The following is a 16,732-nucleotide window of genomic DNA, read 5'->3' as shown; positions in this document are numbered from 1 at the left end:
TAACCACTGTCAGCTGTTTCTCCATATACTTAAAATAGATGTAGTACAGTCAATGAAATTTTGTCATGTATGTGCATAGTGTTCTGTAGGTTTTTGATTTGTGTTGTTTTTTAAATTTCATAATCTTGTTTATTTTTGTGCAGTCTTTTTAGAATAGTATTTCTTGGGCTGCAGTCAGACTGTTGTCTAATTTAAAGTAAAACTAAAATAAGAAAAATGAGTGTTTGGATGCCCCAGGATATGTTATAAAGTTCTAAATATTTTAACTATAGATCTCACTTCTCCTCCAGAGTGGTAATGTTGTGTTCCCAGAATTCATTCCGGCAAAGGAGTTAATGCAAGACTACCTTGTGGGGACCTTTAGCTWACATATACCGATGGAATACTCTTGGGCTCATTGCTGGAAAGGGGACATGTAATTCTACATTCCCAGGCTTTTCTGTCCATATATTTAAGAGGAAAACATCAACTGAAGTTTTGTTAAGCAAGTCTTCTGGGTTAAGAGTTTAACTTATTTAGAAATATTTTTGCTCTTGAGATGCCAAGTAAGTGTTACTGCTTTTCATTTTTTTGAAGAAGAAAGAAGATTAGATGTTGATGAGAAGCCTCTTGTTGTACAATTAAATTGGAACAAAGATGATCGAGAGGGAAGGTTTGTCCTCAAGAACGAAAATGATACAGTTCCTCCAAAGGTGAGTCTTTAAGGAGCATGCTGGTGGTAACAGCAGTTTTGAAATGTGGGAATGTTACTTATATAGGAAAACTTAAGTTTTATTTTTTTAATTCCTGAAAACAACTGCTGCTTGTGACCTTCAATGTCTGGAGGAAGTACTTTTAAATACCTACAGTGCATCATCGCAACACAGATTTTGGTGATCTTTCAGATGGCTGGTAATGCTGTGATCCATGTAGCTGTCTACTACTGGAGCGTGGAATGCCTAGAGAACTTAGACCTTGCATTGTTCTATTATGATGACTTTAAAATTTCCCCAAATAGTTTATGGTGCCAGATACCAGGAGGTAATCCTGTCTCTTGCAAAGTTTTTAAAGGGAATACTAGGGGGAGTTAGAGCTAAAAATTATGGCCTCCCTAGGTTACATTCAGTTTCTTGAAACAAATGATGGAAAAGTCTTTCCTTTTGTGCAGGGTTTTTGGCTGTTGTTTATTTTTTTGCTCTTACAAATACAAAACGAAGGAGCTGCCAACATGAGCTATACAAAAGTTTGCTTTAATATTAGCAATTTAGACATTAAATTAGATTAGACTTTGGCTCCTGAAGTTATATAATTATATCTGTTATATGTAGTTTATATGCTTACAGCTATGGAAAACATGCCATGCAGTGTGGGCTATCTTAAGGCAAGTTTTTYATCTTGTGCTGAGCACTAAATTTCCTTTGCTCTTGGAATTAGAGCTAGTTTATTTCAGAAGTGCTTTGGGTATAGGTGCATGAGCTTGTACTGCGTTTTTGGGTACAGGATGCATCCATGTTACAGGGCAGAAGGGAAAGTTAATGATGTTTTGCACTACATGTACCAACCTTGCTATTCCTATTAATTCAATTAAGTGATCTTCAATCTTCCTTCTCCATGTTCTTCACTTCTGGATAGAAGGAAGAAAATCTTCATTTTCTTCCTCTCATGCTCTGTAATCTTCTCTACAGAAAGCAAATGAGGCTAGGATTACAGGTATCTTGTACATGCAAGGAGCATGAACTGAAGAAGAGCACCCTGGGAGGAGAACTCAGGAAAATACGCCATAGAGAAAGTTCTCTGTAATGTTTTTCCTTCTGYGGTTTATTCTTACCTGGTGCTCCAGCGCAGTTGCCTTGAAAGCAGATTAAGCACATCATTGTCACAAAGTATTTTTACTCAGAAACAAAAATTGATTTTGCAGCCTTTGGTTAATCWTTTGGGGCCAAGTAGATAGCAGACATTACTCAAGTAAAATTCTGCAGTTTCTTCACTTTCTTGAGTAGAGTCAGTTCATACCTTTTTTGGAACGTGACATTGTGTTTGCCTTCTCTGTGTTTTTCTTGAGAGAATTTGTCCCATTACTGTGTAATGAGTGTTGTTGCCTGGAGTGTTGTTTTTGGGTCACTGATACTGTGTCTGAAACAGRTTCATCTACAAAAGTTAAAATTATAACTACCCTTTTGTTTGGACTAAAATTGATTGAAATTGTTGTAAACTCACTTATTTCAGAAAGCTCAGAGTAATGGGCCTGAAAAACAAGAAAAAGAGGGAGTAATTCAGAATTTCAAGCGAACTCTCTCAAAAAAAGAAAAAAAGAGGCGTGAAAAAGAGGCACTGAGACAAGCTTCAGATAAAGATGATAGACTTCTTCATGGGGATGATATGTAAGTGTTTTAAACTTATATTATAAAAATTTAATGATAGTTGTATTTAAGTGCGTTAGCAAAAGGAAAAGCGTGGCATGCAAGCACATGCTAACTCACCTTCTCCATGCCTTACAGTACTGGAAGTCATAAAGTTTGGGGTATAATGTAAAGATTCTGTCATGCCTTTCCCTCTGCCCCTGTCTTTAGGAGGTAGAATGCCTCTTGTTTTCTTTGAAAACTAGTAATTTTCAGTCCTTATACTGGTTGTTTATTTCAGGTGAGCATGGGTACATGAACAGTATTGTCCTTAGCAAAAGTGAAATTTATGTAGAAACCATCTTACGGTATCTTAAATGAACTCCTGTGTGTGTGAATCCTACTGTCTTTTGTATCCTTTGTTAAATAATGAGGATTTATGTATTTTAAGCACTTAATGACAATATTTTTTTATTTAAACTAACTTGGCAGTGAGAATTTTCGCCTTGCAGCTGAGGTTTACAAAGATATGCCTGAGACCAGCTTCACTCGCACAATATCCAATCCTGAGGTGGTTATGAAACGGCGGCGACAGCAGAAACTAGAGAAGAGAATGCAGGAATTTCGCAGTTCTGATGGCAGACCAGACTCAGGTACTTGATTTCTTCCGGTTAGCTTATAAACAGTAAACTTTTAACCGGGAGAATAATCTGAAGGCATGCAGCTCCTGTAAATTTGACTTTTACTTTCTCCATATTTTTTGCACATGGCTAGTTTATCTGCAGTGTAACCGAATGAAGGATTTGTAAAAGTAGATTCCACAGGAGGGTGTTCTATGATGAGTGCAAGTCAAAGCTTTYAGTGGGCAGATTGAGAGGAGAGAGTATACTCACTGAGCTTGCCAACAGTGCCAAACTGGGAAAGAAGGAAGGATGGTCTTAGATTGGCAAACTGAGGAGGCCTGCTAAACAATTGTCTTTCATTGTACTATGAACAATCTGAATGACCTGAAAGAGAAAATTCAATCAGTACCATAAATAAAGGATGTAAAGGACTGATTGTTCTGCATAAAGGATTCTAGTAAATCTTGTGAATAACAGTGATTAAGTATTTCTCATTCATGGGGTGGGGATATAACAATCTTTCTATAAACATCATTAGAAAAGAAGAAATGAAGCAATATTAGAGCTAATAAAACCTTAAATTATGTGTTCTGTCCATGGAAGAGTAGTGAAGAAAGTATTAGAGGTGTGGCAAGCATCATCTTGAGGGAAATTTTAAGTGGGCCTCTTAAAGAGAGGGGAAATTCTTGAAGGTCAGCGCCGACTTCCTGTCAAGATGGAAAAGGTTCTGTTCTTCAACCAGTATGTGTCACTATTTCATTTTAACTTCACTTAATAGTGAGCATAGTGAAACACTAGAAAAAAAGACTTGATAAAATAAATTAGGAAAGTATCACTGGAGGTTTTAACCAKTCGCAGAGGTGAATCTATTTTGGGGATGTTATGTAATTTTTCTTGTGTTAGTGGAATAATGAAATGATTTCTGAAGGGGTTTGTTCTTATAGTCTGGTAGAAATGCAATAAATGACTTAATGTCTGTCTTTTTATTCTCTGCTTATATTGTTAATTTTATTTTGTTTCCAAGGTGGGACACTGAGAATTTATGCAGACAGTTTGAAACCAAATATACCATACAAGACAATCCTGCTGTCCACTACAGATACTGCAGATTTTGCAGTTATTGAAGCACTGGAAAAATATGGTCTGGAAAAGGAAAATCCCAAGGATTATTGTATTGCTCGTGTAAGTTACTAAGATACAATCTTCTTGTGTTTCATATTTGGTTGGGTTTTATTCTTGCAGTAGCTTCCAAACAAAATTGAATGAGTTGGTTAGTTCTGTGACAAACTTCCCTTCCCTCCCCCAAATCTAACAGCCTCAGGAATTCTGAAGTGACACATCAGGTTTCTTGTTTTTAAAATTTGAATATTCCAATTTACTAAACTATTGCTTGCTATATAGATACAAACGTTAATACTGAAAATGGTGGATTTCATTGTTTGGCACCATGGTTTTATACCAGTAAGTGTGCTGATGATTCACAGATACATAAACTAATAGTTCATTCTGTGGATGCCTGAATTTGTGCACAAAACTATTTCCATGAACTAAGAGTGTCCATTTAGAAGTGGAAGTGCCAAAGTGAGCTCCATTGTAAAACGTGTATGTTGTTTGCTGTTGCCTTAAACCTTGCAGTGGTAGGTTACCCTCATGACAAATCAGAAAAGATTAAACATTTAAGTGACATGCTTTTTTTTCAGAATTTAATTATTTAGGCAGTCTAAATGAATTGTATAAAATTGCTGTTTCTTGGAGTTGTGACTTGAATCAAAAAATCCRATGGGCAGTACTGATTAAAGATTACAACCTTCTGACCACATTGTCATGTCAAGCAGTGGGGCTTGAACATGGGATGCTTGTTTGAGTCCAGTGTTTGATTACGTTTTTTGCTATGACTTGTCTAATAAACTTGCATTTTTTGCTCCTTAAAATGATGAAAAAAATGGGAAAAAAAGTTTGTTTCTCATTATATTATGTTGGTTTGAGAGAATTATGGGCTTCAGCAGGTACTCTGAAAATTTGGAAGATAGTTTTACTTCAGTCTGTTTAGCTTAACTTTAGAGGGTATTATGGTGTAATACAAAATCTGTGCGTACTGGGCAATTTACTGGACTGATTGCGCTTTTATCCAGGAAACTGTTGCAAGTTACTCCTGTTGTAGTGGTGGTATTCCCTTTTATGTCTTGTTTTTTGATCTTGGGTGGGGAAGTTAATGTAGAAAATAGTCTGGGGAATATTACTTTGATCTTGGAAAAGGTTAAAAAAGTCTTTGTTGCAAAACAAGTTGTTTAATACTAGTGTTTTGGAAAGCACTTCTGGAAAATATTTTGTCTTTTCTGAGTAGCGCACGTTGATACAGTAAGTTTCTGGACTGACATAATTTGTGTGCTTATGTTTACATTTGAAATGGGTGGTCTTCACTGACTAATAGCAGATCTTATTTGCTCAGAGTAAGTTGTTGTAGTTGGCTAAAATCTRCTTGACCTTCCTCAGTGCCTCTGCTGATACAGTGCTTAGCTTTACATATGTTAATTCTTCTTTTATTAATAAAGTTGAGTATTTTAAATCTAACTTGTAAAATCTGCTTTTTTGCCAAATATTTTATGAAGTTGCTTTCCTTGTTTGAAACATTAAAATACCCAAGTATTAGCCTGATGCATATTTAATCACATTTAATCTTCATTTTTTTGGAAACTCACAAATGCCCCACTAAATTGGTCCAATGCCCATTTTTACTCCTTTATATTTTTGTCTCATAGCTGTTCTCTGCCCCTGGTACGACTTTTGCCCCTGTTTTTCTGATACTTTACAGTATTCTGTGGAAGATAAATCCTGCACATGTTCCTATTCTTTACATTTTGCTGGGTTTATTATCAGTGGAACATAAAACTTTCAGTTCTTACTAGTTGGGATTTTTAAGTGTTTTGTTCTCTTTGAGTGGCAAGTGAAATGTCTTCTTTGAAATTTAAAGCAGTTCACATATATTTAACTATTAAGACAAGACTATTATAAGGCTGTATAAGTACTTGTAGGAAAGATAACTCAATCCTGAAGTTTCAGTTGAAAGATGAACATTGTAAGAATTTTTCATAACATTTTTGACCACATTTATTGTAAATGGCATTATCCTATTGGTTGTTTGCTTTCATGAGTTGATTTGCAGTGTATCAGGCTGTACTCTTATGCCTGGTTCTAAAGTGCCTTTCTGTGTAAGCAAGTAAACACAAGTTTGTTCCAATGTGTGTTTTGTTTGTTTCAGTTTGCTTGGTTTGAGTTTCCCTGAGTAATATGGGGTTCACAGCACATCTCTGAGCATGTCAAATTAATTAGACAGTCTTCCAAGCTACCTGTGCATATTCACTCAAGGCATTAGACTTCAGGCATGCAGCAAACTCTTGAAAATAGAATCTTGATCAGACTTTTATTTTTAGCACTCATTTTTTACTTGAGGGTAAAGCATAAATAACTTTCTGTAATGTCAAGCAAAAATATGCAGTTCATGATGAGTAGTTTTATTGACTTTTTAAAAGAAATAGTCATTACGGACATAAGGCATTACGTATTTTAGCAAGATCTTTGGGGGATTTTGTGGGCTTTTCTTGGTGGTGTTATTTCTGTTATTTTGGTTTTTTTTAGCACGTGCAGAGCCTGTGTTCCCAGCTTGTAAGCAAAATTGTAGATCAGTTAATTACAATACGCAGACGTATTCAAATCTGCAGTAGATATGAGGGTTTATACTTAAAAAACATTAAAATGACAGAAAAGCCTACTGAAGACCTGTTACAATATGGTGTTTTCTCATGTGAGATTTTMCTAAGGACGGATCTGATAAGTTGATCTCTTTATATTACTTACCACAGGGGGTTTAATACTCAATTGCTTACCTTCTCCTACTTGTTTATTCCAACAAATGCTTTGGAAGTTAAGTTGCTATGGTCTTCATTTWAATTTCTTAGCCTGTATTTTCTGCATGATTTGTTGCATTTTAAATTAATAAATATGGAATGACTTTATGGTAATTTATATATGCTCATAAATATGCTGTCATGAGGCAGTGTGTATTTTTCCTAATTCCCAGTTCTGTTTCAGTTTATAGACTGCTTCTAAAACTTGTGGTATAAGCTGGTTTGACCCATCTCTATTTCCTGTGCTKTAGCCGAAATCGTGGAAATGTCTGTGCTTGATGTCCGCAGTCCGTATAGATCAAAATTCATGAAAGGATATTTAAATGCATCTGTTTTGAAAAATTTGAGCAAATCTCTATCCATAAGCAAAAATCCCATCATTACACAGACTTATTCCCATGCTTTTCCATTTTTTCTTTTTCTTTTCCCATTTTTTTCCATTTTTCTAAAATGTAGGAATTTCAGCTTTGTGGGTGGTATGAGGCAGAATTCACCTAAACCAGAGGTGTTTCTAAAATGGCATCATAAGGATTAGAAGCCTCCTGACCTGCAGGAGCTTAGATATGTGGTGTCTTGTATCTTTCTGCAGTTTAGGTTACAGCCCTTGTTAAAGTAAAATATATCTGATTATCAACTCATACTTCCTGAGAGACAGGGGGAATGCTAACGGGCTGGGAGCATGAGGGGAGCAGTTCTTTTGTAACTGCTTTTCTCTAGCTTGTCTAGTTCATCATCACTGCCGTTAAGTCCAGTGGCAAGTMCAGATGCTTATCCAAGTTCCATGGTAGAAGTAGCATCAGGTTCAAGTAGTGCCCATGCAATTGTATCTCATCTGTTCCTCTGGCTTCACTGCATTTGTTTTTTCTTTGGTTTGCTCCCCAGTCCAGTATTGGTCAGCCCCTGGTGTGCATGTGTTTCTTGTGTTGTAACTTGTTACCTTCTCTCTCAAGGGCTTTAGAATTTTAAGATTGTTGCATGTTGAATATATCTTGAAGCACAGTGTAACCCTAATTATCCTGTAGGTATAATTGATTTTAAAATCTGAGATGTGAAATGGAGTGGTTTGGCAAGGTAAGATATGAGTGTAGATGTGTTTCTGTTTCCCTCTGGTTTATACCTTTTAATGTTTTCCTTGTTTTATATATCTTGTCTATTTGAAAATCTAATTAAAGATAATTTAATTAGTTCTATATTTGGCCAAGTTTTGCATAGAAAATGGTTTAGCGATTACATACTTCCGATCTTAAATGTACTTGTTTCCTGCTTGGAAGAAGATGAAAGGATGTTTGAGATGGATCTGTGAGAACTTGGTTAACACAGAAATGGGTGTGGAAAGGAGGGAACAAATGAGAGTGGAAAGTCTCTAGAGGGCTGCAGCATAGTAGGATGCTGTAGCCAATGGCTGCATCACTTCAGGAGGTCTTACCTTGGTCATAGTTCAGAGATGGGAATAATTTGGACTGGTTTGTTTAAAATAGAACGGTCTGTGAATTAAAATAACATTGTTAGGGTTACAAATGAGTAGAATATATTTGATTTTATTTTTTTTTTATTAAGCTTTGAAAGATCTGTCTTTAATAACTGTAATACTGCCTGTCATTGTTTCTTCTTCATGATTGCTGCAGGGAGCAGTAATGCATGAAATCACTGAYTGTGTCTCCTTTAAAGTCAGACTTCATGAATCAAGTTTTACCCCTTCCTCTGTTCTGTAAGGATATAGCTGTAAAGGGTAGGAGCAGTCTGTAGTTCTGTTCCGAAAGTATATTTGGTTGTGTTTCTTCTTTAGAGCTAGGCAGCATGAAGCAATCATGTGAAATCCTCCAGTTGTGCCTATAGTCTCTTGTGTAGTCCAGGTAAATTTTGGGCAAGACAAGGATGCAGGAGGTATGACACAGTCTTTGTCAGCTTGTTGTGTCTTTTTTAAAGATACTTACATGTTGTGTTAGCAGAATGGCTGTAGCAAAATGTAAGGCAGATTCCAGTGTGTGAAATAAAAATGGAAACTCCTGTTTTATTCTTTATAATTTCCACGTTTTTTTTTGTCTTAGCTGATGAGAAATTGGAATAATACTTTTTGTACTGAAAGAAGATCTTGTCTACTTCAAATGTAACTTGCTTTTCTTTGCTTTTTAAACATATTTGGTGTTCTGGAATGTGTGATTTAACTGTAGCAAGAGGCAAGAAAGGAGAGTTAGAAAATCTTGGAAAACAAAGTACATTTCAAGTTACTGAATTCTTTGGTCTTATTTCTTGTTATAAACAGCACAAAAAAAGTAATCAGAGGATATACCCCTGAATCTTCTAATTRTCCACCAAGGCTCTGAAAACTGGTAATTCTTTTTTAGGTTATGCTGCCTGCTGGTGCTCAGCACTCTGATGATAAAGGTGCTAAAGAAACTATTCTTGATGATGATGAGTGCCCACTGCAGATATTCAGGGAGTGGCCTAGTGATAAAGGTATGTTGGAATACCTCTAAGATATTTTTGTACCTTGGGTGTTGTAAACCATGTTTTGGACCCACTGTAAGTAAGAAACGCTAACATATGTTTTAGTGTGTTTTGGTTTTGAACACTTTTAATACTAGAAAGTATTAGAGTTATTTACTGTTTCATTATGCACTGTTTGTAGTATTGCRTCATTAGGTAGTAGGAAGTTATTACATTTCATCCTAAAGCTTCTAGATTATTCACTATACTGAAGTATGCTATTAAACTGTGTGTAGTTATTTTAAAATTAAAACTATTTCAAGGAAGWGACAGGAATTTAGTAAGCTGCAAGTAATCCTATTGGACACTTGCAGATTAATAGATGTTGATTGTGTGCTTATTGACTGGTAGTGTGACTCAAAGGATATATAATACTTTGTTTTAGGAATACTGGTTTTTCAGTTGAAAAGGCGTCCTCCTGATTATGTTCCAAAGAAAACCAGGAAGATAACTGATGGAAAGCCATTCAAGGGGAAGGAAAGAATTGACGGGTCTGGCTATGGCTCTTGCCTTCCTCCTGAAAAACTACCATACCTGGTAGAATTAAGCCCAGGTAAGAATTCTAGTTATCTAATAATCTAAATTACATTACTATGTAGTCATTGGGGTGTTTCAAAAACAATGCTTTCTTTGTAACCACGAGGAAGTCTGTGGCAGGAAGCCTGTGCCACGTGAGTTATTTTTCTGATGTCAGATTATAAATTAGAGCTCTCTAAAGATAGAGCTGCATGTTGTTGTAATATCAGTATCTTAGGAAATGTTTAGAATGAAAAAAGGGGAGAAATTATTTACTAAGCTTAAATCTGATTTGCTTTATGTTCACAAGTACACTGTAGCATACCTGGTATTTGACAGTGCCGTACATGGAAAAACACATTTTTAGCAGGAAAAGAACGTGAATTTTAAAATCAAACTTCAATGTTACATATTTTTCAGCCTATATAGAACTTGCAAATCACTGGCAAGGCTGAGTTTTATTTTGATATGATTAGAACTATCTGGGATTTGATGTAATTTGCAATTAATTTTAGAATCTAGGAACAGCCAGGAGGGATTGATTGTGTATAGCACAACTACTGGTAAAATCTACATTACTTATGCTCTTAATCTCTATCTTCATCGTGTTTATAGATTTGAATATGGACTTTGATTTTTGGTGATTGAATTATATACATCTCTTTTTTCTACTAAGTGTAACCTGAGTACACTCAGGTATTCAAGTAAATGTTACAGTTTGAAGTCTGGTTGTGTACSTTTTGGGAAGCAAGGCTGGAAATTGGCTGAAACCTTTATTTGATCAGAACTGCAGAAAAAAGTTAAATTCATTGTCAAATAGTGTGGGGTTTTTGTTTGTTTTAAATCCAGATCAAATTATCAGTACACAGAAGAGATGAAATGTACTATCACTGTCATGTTCTACAGGTTGAGGTTTGGTTTGCATGTTAATATTTTAGGTTCTTTTAATAATACTGTTGATAGCTTTTCTTGTTCTCTTACTCTTCATAGGATGTAGAGTTTTAGTATGAAAATGTTGTGCTTGGGCAGTGGTGCGAGACACCCATTAATGGAGAGAGTAAACCCAGTTACAAGTGCTACAGTTGTCAGCACTGTGTGCTGAGCCTTCACACATTGCCTGTGGGACTGACCTATTGTTCGTGTTTTTCTTCTAACAGCTTGTTGTCACTTCTCTAAACAATAAGGATTGTTTCATTTCAGTAGCTTTGTAGTATTGATGTCTTTATATTCCACACAGTTTCTAAAATTGAAAGAGTTTAATGCACTTCATCCTGATAAATTGAATACGTGTCATCTGGTTATGGTTTCACCCTTTCCTGTCTTTTCTTTTCTTGCTCTCCTCCGCATGTTCTGCATGGTATCTATCCTGCTGGTGCTGCCTTCACCTGGGTCCTCTGCATGTGTTTCTAACCCCAGGGAGAAGGAATCACTTTGCCTACTACAACTATCACGCTTATGAAGGTAATGCTGTATTTGCTACTGTTCTCTCATTAGTCACTAAAAACTTCTCTGACTGTAAATCTTGTGTTTGTTTTTGACAATTAAAGGGCTGTCTTACTTACCTTAGGATTTTCTTTCCAAGGGACTGCTTCTGTGAAGTAGTTATCTGTCTTGTCAGCTGACATTTAATTATTTGATATGTGAACAAACATTAAATAGATCATGAATGTGCTGTTATCCAAAGAGCTCAACCTTCCAGCGATGGTTAACAGCTAGTTTCAGAAGGTGGTTTACAAGCAATGCTGTAGTAGAAATAGAAAGTTCTTTGATCAATCTGTTTGTGGAATTCGTRGTTAAAAAGTGTATTTGGGTAATGGCATGGAACTTTACTGTGCTTTTCAATGTCTGACAGTGGTGATGCAGTGGATGGAATCCACTGTGATTGGAATCCATCCAGTGATGATTTTTATATGAAATGGTGTTTGGACCCCTGGGAAAATGGCCTCACTTTCTGCTCTGTGGTGTTCCATAGCATCCTTTGATGTTTCTGCTGCCTAGTTTGTGGTGTTATCTTAATATTAGTAGTGTATGTCAAAAATTTAGCACTTTAGACAGTAGTGTCTTGTGCAGTTTTAATAGTAGTGTTTGAAATTGGTAACCTAGCATACAAATCATTATGGATCTTTGTTCCTCTTTAGTGTGCAGGTGTATTCTGGTTTGACTAAATAGAYAAGAATGCAAGGCCATTGTCTTTTCATTCTGAAATATGTACCAAAGTACTTTTTTCTTTTCTTACATTTTTATCCTCTGTTTCCTAATTTTATTTTCTAGACTACTGTAGAAGTACTACATGTAGTAGTCAGCATTGCTCACCTGTTCTTTGATGGTTGTGGAATACAATACTAGCGTTTAAAAAAACTGTGTTCAAACTTGTCTCCAGTACTCAGCTGTTTGAATTGAATTCAAGCTTCCATTTCATTAACATCATTATTCCAGAGAGCAGAAACATTTCATAGAGTGTGCTGARCTAAAAGGCATGGATGGGCTCTGAAGGTACACTTGACCATTAACTAGAACACTGAAATTTGGTTGCATCTCACTGGAAAAAAAAAAAAAGATAGTTTTTAAAATCTTTATCTCAGTGTGTGAAAGAGGTCTTCATATTCTAGAGTCAGAGCGTGTCTTTGGATAAAAGCAGTTTAGGATACTTGTATTTATTATAGAAATAACTCCAGTAGAAATGTCCTCCTGTCAAAACAGTGGTTGTTCATATTTTTGCAGAAGAACCTAGCAGATTCACTTTCATGCCTTGTGCAATTGCACAAATTCAGTAAGTTAGTGAAATATGTCCAGTTTTTCCACYATTGCACAGCTGCTGATGTTGCTGTTTTTATGACTTTCATTTAATGAAGATTAGATTATGTAGAGGATGCACTTCAGTAGCTTGTGCATCCTCAGTAAATGCGGCAGTCAGCAATTGCCTCTGTATCCAAGTTATGTCAATGAACCAATAAATGAGATGAATCTGATAGTGATAGAAATAGACTTGATAGACTGAAGTGACATTCAGCAGTACTTTGAATAGCTCAAATTAGCTAGCAGAAAATTAGCTTTTACAGGTGGAACATAACAAATAACCCWAATAACTCCAAGTTACTCCTTAATTTTTTCTCCTTTTTGTGGGATGAAAAAAATTTGATGTGTATCTAGTGCTGTGGTTTTAATACAAGGTGTTTTTCTTGTTACAAGAACACTACAGAGAAATAAAGGTCTTAATTTGCCTTAGCAGAACATTGTGATACTAAAATGCATTTCTTAAGTGAAAGTGCACACATGTGAGTGCCAGCAAACTAGGATGTGGGTAGGAGGAGGAAATCCTTGACTTTGATTTGTAAATAAATCAAGTAGCTACTCTAGGGTTTGATGTGTGAGTTGTGGGGAGACATACAACAAATTCCATGAGTTTTTATTAAGCAGCCAAATGCATTCAGTAAGCCGTTACATGTTTGAGTTTAGTGATACTGAAGATGTAGCCATATAATTTCTGATTTAGCATTGTTAAGTATTTTAAATTGCACACAATTCAAATTACTGAAGATATTGTATTAGCATTATCTTTTTTATGTTTCAGTGATATTAAATGTATGTCTCTCTAGACTCGAATAGAGAGATTTAATAAAAGGTTTATCTCTCTACCGGAAAGATGTTGAGGAATGAGTGCTTTTATGATGAATGCTTCTTTTGTGATGGATGATATACTAATGTTGTGATAGTGATTCCGCATTTAATAACTGTATATTACTATAGTGTCAGCATTTAACTTTCGTTTTTACAATGCCAGTCCATAGACTACCTGTGCCTGTGTCTTAATGTCCCAATAACATCCTAACAACCTGAAGAGATGATTATTACTACCACTTTCTGGTTGTTAAGTGGCTTGCATTCTGATTTTACTTAAAGCTGTGAGTTTACAGCTAGATTTATGGAGCTGCTGGTTATATTGACTTTCAGTTAAAATTTTGAAGAAGACTAGCAGTCTACTACAGACAGTATCAATGTGTGTGCCATGGCTTTAATAATATTCTCTAATTCATTTTTTGTAATCACTGTATGTTTCCACAGGTAAGACATTCATTGTCTTGCAGTCTCTCTTTTTTACAACTTTGCTTTGGAGATGAGATTGGAGAGAAGTCAGAAATGACAGGATTATTTCAGTTTCTGAAAGTATTTAAAGTTTTAGGATTTTCTGGGAACTGGGGAGGATTTATATGTATGCCAAAACTCATTTCTGTTAGCGAGCTAAATTGTGTACTCTTTGTACGTCCACTGGATCTTGTGAAATTTTATTCTGTTTGGACAGTATATGTTTCTGAGGGGAGGAGGAAGTTGGACTTAATTKTTTACCTCATTTTCTGTAAGATGAAAATGTAGGTCAATGGGACTATAGAGCCAGAAGTGCTGAAGTCTTGTATATTAAGACTAAAGCTGTCGCAGGTAAACATTTTGCAAGATTGTCTTTTAATATTGCTCTAGTTCAGTATCTGATGAATTAGAAACAGTTTGTTATGTGGACCACTTGACAGCAGATACTTMTGATAATGTGTACTTTAGTAAGATTATTAGATACTATTAATATAGAGATCTGTAGGTATTTTATTTTCTTAATCTTTTAAACCCTTACTGGTATACCCATTTAAAATTTGAGAGATTTGCAAAAACTCTATTGCTTTAAACTACTAAGGATTAGTGAAGATTTTTCAGAGTAGGTTCAGAATAGTGGTTCTTTATTATTTTGTTCTTTGCATTTGTAGTAAGCAGCTACTCCAAGCAGGCTTCCTCTGCTTGCAGTGTTCTTACATTATGATCAGCGACCAGGTTCCGAGCAAATCTTGAAAGAATGTCACTCAGGTTTTCTTTTCTTGTGAACATTGCTATTCTACACTAAGTTGTAGTAATGTAGAGATACTGTGTGAATATTTGAACATTATTAACTTAGAAATATTTGTTGCTTGCTCTACAGATGGTTCTGACTCCAGAGATAAGCCAAAGCTCTATCGTCTACAATTAAGTGTCACTGAAGTTGGAACTGAAAAATTTGATGACAATTCCATTCAGGTATGGAAAAAAGCAGACTCATATTACAGTACTGATCTGATCTCTGATGTGCTATGTGTAATTGTGGAAACTAGTCAAAAATACTGTAAACACCCTTCAAAGCTTGAAGGGTAAAGTATTGCTGCAATTTTGTCTCAATGATCATAACTATCTGTTTTTATTTACTTCCACTCTTGATTTAAGAGAAGGGTTTTATTATTTKAAGCCAGGTTTTTATTATCCAAGGACTTTATTAATTAAAATGGGATTTTGTTTTTCATAACTGGATCAAATGGTGCATATCAGTGTTAACTGTGACTGCTTAATGGCTTTCAAGTCCTAGTCTCAATCCCTCTGAGGTAGGATTTTTTAAGTGTTTAACACAAGCATAGTTGTGTGAAGTTCATGCCAGGGAGTCCCTTACAGCACCATGGGTCCATGTCACTGCCGTTAGTTGATTTGTAATTACTTGCATTGTTGTTTGATTTCACATCAAAACAGCAAGTTGAAGAAAATAGTATATGATCAAAAAAATGAAAACCTATTCATTAAGGGATGTCTGCTGCACATGTTAGTTAAATGTGTGTTTTATTATTCTCGTTGCAGTGAAAAATTAAGTGAAACTCACTGATCTTAGTACCACTCACCTCTGTTAAATTCATAAGCAAACAAAGTTAAATTACTAGTCTATAAGTAGAGTAAGCTTCATCTTAGTCTTTGGTTTTTATTTTTGCTGCACTGTAATTTATTTTGTGGTAATTAATTCTATTCCCAGTTATTTGGTCCAGGAATTCAGCCTCATCACTGTGATCTCACTAATATGGATGGAGTTGTTACTGTAACACCGAGAAGCATTGATGCTGAAACCTATGTGGAAGGTCAGCGTATTTCAGAAACCACCATGCTGCAAAGTGGAATGAAGATTCAATTTGGGTCTTCTCATGTATTTAAGTTTGTGGATCCTACTCAGGATCATATTATTTCCAAAAGACCTACTGATTCAAGTCTTATGGTCAAAGGTCCAAGACACAAAACTGGGTGAGTAAAATTTTATTTTCTTCCCACTGGTGTTAGGAGGGGAGCCTTGGGAAAAAAACAAAGAATGAGAGCATTGTAAATGGCCAGTGACTAGAGTATGAGCTCTTTTAAAGTGTTAAGGATATAATTTTAATACTTGAGCTCCACCTTGTGATTTTATTTAGAATTAGCAAGTATCTCTTTCATTATGAGGTATTCAAACAAGTTTTCCTCATGCTGCTTACCTCTGTGTTAAAAACAGTATAATGCCTTATTTTCATGTATTTCACAGTTCATCCAACCTCCATGAAAAGTAAAGAATTTACTGAATATTTTCAGAGAGTCTTGATTTTTTTTAATGCCCTCAGATGAKAACTTTCAAAATTCCATTAAAGGATTCACAAATGAAGTAAATAATGGAATGAAGCTCTTAAGACTGTTATATGTCTCAATATAGCAACCACTTTTTATAGTGTGATTACTTACCCTCCAGTTTCTGTATTCACTGTCCGGAAGTCCACCCTRTTGTTTCTCTGTATAATTATATTTTTGATAAGTGCATAATAAAAACATTGATCATATATTTAGCGAATTGTAGGGGTTCATCTMTTTTGTTCAATGGCTATAGAAATATTCAAAAGGAACAATCTTAAAATCAGTTTATATAGAGGGSGAAAAACCAACATCCTGTTTTCTATCTTCTCTGGGTGCAAATGAGGCTAATATTGTTAATATACACATCATTGTACAATTTCATTTAGAACAGTAACAAATTGKCTTAGAGATGAGTGAGAGAAGCATACCTTGGAAAAGAAGACTTTCTGCTGTGTTA

The 16,732-nt window shown here is 35.4% G+C and overlaps 1 protein-coding gene across 14 annotated transcripts in view; it reads left to right on the top strand.

Moving 5' to 3' along the window:
• The window catches only part of AFDN (afadin, adherens junction formation factor), a 111,306-nt gene that overhangs the window by 33,626 nt on the left and 60,948 nt on the right, over positions 1-16,732 (top strand). For 7 of the 14 annotated variants that reach the window (XM_057381219.1, XM_057381220.1, XM_057381218.1 and 4 more), the window contains exons 3-10: positions 577-692; positions 2,206-2,360; positions 2,811-2,971; positions 3,966-4,123; positions 9,192-9,303; positions 9,719-9,886; positions 14,810-14,904; positions 15,659-15,921. In XM_057381219.1, coding sequence (XP_057237202.1) covers positions 577-692; positions 2,206-2,360; positions 2,811-2,971; positions 3,966-4,123; positions 9,192-9,303; positions 9,719-9,886; positions 14,810-14,904; positions 15,659-15,921 — 1,228 coding nt within the window. Of the gene's footprint in view, positions 1-576; positions 693-2,205; positions 2,361-2,810; positions 2,972-3,965; positions 4,124-9,191; positions 9,304-9,718; positions 9,887-11,265; positions 11,311-14,809; positions 14,905-15,658; positions 15,922-16,732 lie in introns of all 14 variants that reach the window. The other 7 variants (XM_057381221.1, XM_057381216.1, XM_057381229.1 and 4 more) reach the window with 2 other exon arrangements.

The sequence above is a fragment of the Malurus melanocephalus genome, unplaced genomic scaffold (assembly GCF_030028575.1).
Source record: "Malurus melanocephalus ecotype Western Australia unplaced genomic scaffold, MMel_1.1 scaffold_499, whole genome shotgun sequence".
Classification (NCBI taxonomy): domain Eukaryota; kingdom Metazoa; phylum Chordata; class Aves; order Passeriformes; family Maluridae; genus Malurus; species Malurus melanocephalus.
This window is presented reverse-complemented; position numbering and strand designations above follow the sequence as displayed.